General features: G+C 31.7%; 1 protein-coding gene across 1 annotated transcript; it reads right to left on the reverse strand.

The window, feature by feature from the left end:
• Nucleotides 1-2,424: 2,424 nt before the first annotated feature.
• On the reverse strand, nucleotides 2,425-4,287 carry LOC139501960 (uncharacterized). Its single transcript, XM_071291270.1, has one exon. It carries the CDS (start codon nucleotides 4,285-4,287, stop codon nucleotides 2,425-2,427), a length of 1,863 nt encoding a protein of 620 aa, XP_071147371.1.
• Between the last annotated feature and the right edge of the window lie 381 nt (nucleotides 4,288-4,668).

Consider the following 4,668-nt stretch of genomic DNA (forward strand, 5'->3'; position numbering starts at 1 on the left):
GTATGTGCAACAATTTTACCATAGCAAAAAATGTATCACAAAATGTATTTTACAAGGTATTATAGTATGTGTGAAATATCGTTGTCGATAAAGTGCTTATATATAATTTAAGTAGAAAACATTCATGAAATGGTATTGATGGCTAAAAAGGTGAATTTCGATATTTATAAGTTGACATCACCATGATTACACATCATTTTCTGTCGAGATCATATTGAACAGTTAAATAAAATTATCATAATTTTGAAAACCTTGAATAAACTTACTATTGATGCAATATCTTTTTTTTTTGCTCTTATCTTATATCCTGCGTTCTGAAAATAAGGTCTTTCTAATTAAGGTATCTGTATAGAAAAACTTAGGACACAGCCTATTTAAAAAGATTTACTTTTATTAATAAATTTCTTAATTAACAAGTTGTTAATGTTTATATTTTGGAAATATATCAGTTTATATATAGATTAAACATTTTAAAAGGACGTTACCTCATTGTATACAAAATAAGCTCAATAGAATGTGTGAAGTTAAACGCGTTTCTTTGTATTTAACCCATTTAAATACTACTTCCTTATATCCATATCTAACTTGTATAATATGCAAATTATGTGATAAATCAAAAATATTGGTAAAACTAAGTTCAAAATATTTGAATTTGAGTTAAGAAAAGCTCCTGAAATACATAATTAAAATTTAACTATTGAGAGTTGAAAAATATCGTGATACACAGACCAGATATTTCAGTATTGATGAGAAATTTGTTTCTTACACAGATCAAGACATGTGATAATAACACCTAGTAATAACTCAACAATCAACCCATGTTTAACAATGAGCTATTCATTTTCATTCTACAGCAACAATGACATGTAGGTTGCAAGTTATAGTGTATACAATAAGCGATCTACACATCTCAATATGAATTTCGTATGCTCCATCTCTCATCTCTTGTATCACCAACACAGTTCTAATAACTTTTATTTTAACTTATAGGTACAAAAAATGCACAAATATTCAATTCAATAATAAAACTCTCTTTGCAGCAAATTTGCGCAATGCATTTTGAAAAATTTCAACAGACCGATGCAATTATTCCGCATGGATTTTCTTGTCACTAAATAATTTTATAGCAATTTCCAATAAAGTGAAGGCCTCCCATGCATTCCAATTTGGTATCAAATACTTTTCTTCTGTAACAAGTTGTAGACCATCAAGCATATGCTGTGGGAGGAAATGGACATGTACAATTCCATCCCTCCATTAAAAGTTCATCTGGTGTTAATGTTGAATCTCCGGTAAATCGTATACAATCACAAGCATTATTTTCAACAGATTAACAACACTCTTCTTGTGGAATGATAGCAGTTTAAATGATTGATGATGGAGACCTGACAAGGTCATCTCGCTGTACAGTTTTTCGGAAGTACATTTCAATAAAGAGTACCGTATGATGGGTAAAGTTTCACTGTATTGTTTTCTCTTGTAAAAAAACTAAGCTATCAATAGGCATCCAGATACAGCGTCATGATAGACATTTGTTAGCAGAATATTTTAACAGGATTTGTACTGTTTGTATTGGTATAAGCTATTGACAATTGGACCATCAAGTGGTAAACGTTGAGCTTGATATTTGCACCACTGTGATATACAATATGCATTTAAGTGTTTTAATGAAGATTGTTTACATAATATTGTGTTTGCTAATCCTGTACTGAATATATAAGATTCAGAATAAAGTTCTCAATTATATGCATAAAACAACATTTCGGATTGTACTATTTTCTAAACATCATTTACATATAAGGAATGTATACAATTTTTTACGAGCACGAGCACGACCCTCTATTTTGTTTTCGAACATGTTGTTGTCTGAAATGAAGTAACGTAAGCAAACAAAGTGCTCGACACAATAGACTATCCTAAAACAAGGTCTAAGATTATCAGGCTTCCATACAGATAATGGTGGTTCTTCAGAAAACAATGGTTTTAGGAAATAAGAACAGAGTAAATCTTTACATTCACAGTATTTTGCAATAACATCTTGTGAAAAATGTTTTAACACAGTAATTGGGTGTGCCTAAATGTATTTAGCAAAAACATCTCCGCAACTTAAAAAAGATATTCGCCATTCTAAATCTTCTTTAGGTGATCCATGAACTCCTATCGGATTAAAAACTACCCCGTGGTATATAATACTTCGCTTGACATTTTGCCTTGGACATGGGTTACCTGATCGTGTTATCCAATGTACTGCAGGAGATACCCACGTTTTACAATGTAGCAAGCCAGCAAAATCATAAGTTCTTTTTTCATCAGTTATACACGGTCCATGAATTGTCATGCGCATATCATTTCAAAACAAAAATATATTTTTTTTTTTAATAATTCACTTGCAAAATGGTGGTGACTTTTATCAATTTAACAGCATTACAAAAGTCTCCTTGCTGCAGAATTGTACGATTCATCCGGGCAGATTGCTAAAGATTGTACAAAAGCTTGTCGTGCGGATTCCTTGTCGCCACATAATTGCAAAGCAATTCCCAATAAAGTGTAGGCCTCCCATGTATACCCCAAATCTGACATCAAATATTTCTTTCCTATAACAACTTTTAAATCTTGAATAGATTTCTGACAATAACTTCCATTATTGAGGTGGTAATGACAAAGAACACTGAGGAAATAAGCATATGCTGTGGATGGAATATGATATCGTTTATTCCATCCCTCCATTACAAGTTCTTCTGGTATTAACGTTGAATTAACTTTTAATTGTATAAGATCTACGAATAGTATTTTCAGAAGATAAGCAACACTCGTCTTGTTGAATGACAGCAGTTTAAGTGACTGGGAATGGATTTTTGATAGAGTCATTCTAAAGAACAGTTTGTCGAAAGTACATTTCGATATAGAATACCTAATGATGTGTAAAGCTTTTCTGTATTGCTTTGTTTTGTAAAACAATGAAGCTACCATAAGCCACCCAGACACAGCGTCATGATAGACATTTGTTAGCAGAGTACTTAAACAGGATTTGTACTGTTTGTATTGGGTTTTATTATTGATAGTTGCACCAGTAAATGGTAAACGCTGAGCTAGATTACTGCACCTATGTGATATGTAATATGCATATAATTGCTTTAGTGAAAAATGGTGACACCATATGTTGTGTAATAATCCTGTATTGAATATATCTAACTCAGAATAAGATTCTAGTCCACCATTTGCAATATACAAATTACTGGATTGCACTATTTTCTCAACGTCATTTACATACAATGTAAATGGTTCAATTGGAAAATTCAACCTCGCTACATCAAAGTTAGATATTTGATCTGAAAATAAAATGCATCGCCAACCATAGCTGTGTAACGTGTTTAATTTTTTTAAAAGTACATCACGAGCACGTCCCTCTATTTTGTTCTCGAACATGTTGTTTTCTGGAATGAAGTAATGCCAGCAAACTGAATGCTCGACACAATATACTAATCGGCTGAAACATCGCATAAAACAAGGTATAAGATTATCAGGCTTCCATACACATGATACAGATGATGGTAGTTCTTCAGATATCCAGAAAATAATTGTTTTAAGGAAATAAGAACATAGTAAATCTTTACATTCAGAGTCATTTGCTATAACATCTTTCAAAATTATTTTTAAAAGAGCATAGCACATTAATTGGGTGTGAGTAAATGTATTAATTAGAAGTTTTTCAGCCACTGAAAAAGATACTCGCCATTCTAGATCTTCTTTTGGTGATCCCTTAACTCCGATCGGTACAAAAAGTACCCCGTGTTTTATAATACTTTGTTTGACGTTATGACTCGGCCATGACCTACTTGATCTTGTTATCCAATTTACAGCAGAAGATATCCACGTTTTACAATGTAAAGAATAGGCAAAATCTAAATCTCCTGTTTTATCAGTTATACACGGTCCATGAATTGTTTCGCCTTTATCATCCCCAACCAATAATAGATTTCCCTTCCATAATGCACTCGAAAAATAACGTTTACCATTATGTTCTTCACAGCATTCCAAATTATACTGACTTCTGCTATATTCTAGCCTTAATTGAGTAAAACCAGGTTTTACATCGTCTGTATCCATGGACAGATAAGTAATACCTGGATTTAAGTCGGGTTGTTTATCCGCATTCACCTTAATAGATTTTTCTACTTGCATTATATCTAAATCACTTCCTTGCATTTCAAGTCCTTCTCCATAGCTCCCACTTGTTATATATGTAAATGACTTGCTACTTGAAAAATTATCCCTCACCGTGTTCATTAATCTGATTGTCTTAACATGTTCTTCTGTTCCTACGATGTTCAATAGACATCGATAAAGAGCTAGTGATATGTTTGGTGTTATAATATCTGTAATTAAAAAAAAATGTTCAAGGTATATATCATCAAAAATTGTATATTTATGATGCCTTCACTAATTTTTCTGACAGTTATGTTCTCCACAGTATATTTGTTTTGAACATTAAACTTAAATCAAACAAGATTTGAATATTCAGATGATGTGTTATTTTACACTTATTAGTAAAGAAAAGTTCAAAATAATTGAAATTGATCAGGGAAAAGCTCTGAAATACATAAGAGGGCTTATAAATAGACAAGAATTTATTAGAGACATGAATAAAACGGAATGTTTGAAAAAAAA

This window comes from Mytilus edulis, chromosome 13 (genome assembly GCF_963676685.1).
Source record: "Mytilus edulis chromosome 13, xbMytEdul2.2, whole genome shotgun sequence".
NCBI lineage: Eukaryota > Metazoa > Mollusca > Bivalvia > Mytilida > Mytilidae > Mytilus > Mytilus edulis.

Bases quoted from the DNA above. Each gene is read 5' to 3' on its own strand.
- LOC139501960 (XM_071291270.1), bottom strand. From the start codon at position 4,287: ATGAACACGGTGAGGGATAATTTTTCAAGTAGCAAGTCATTTACATAT.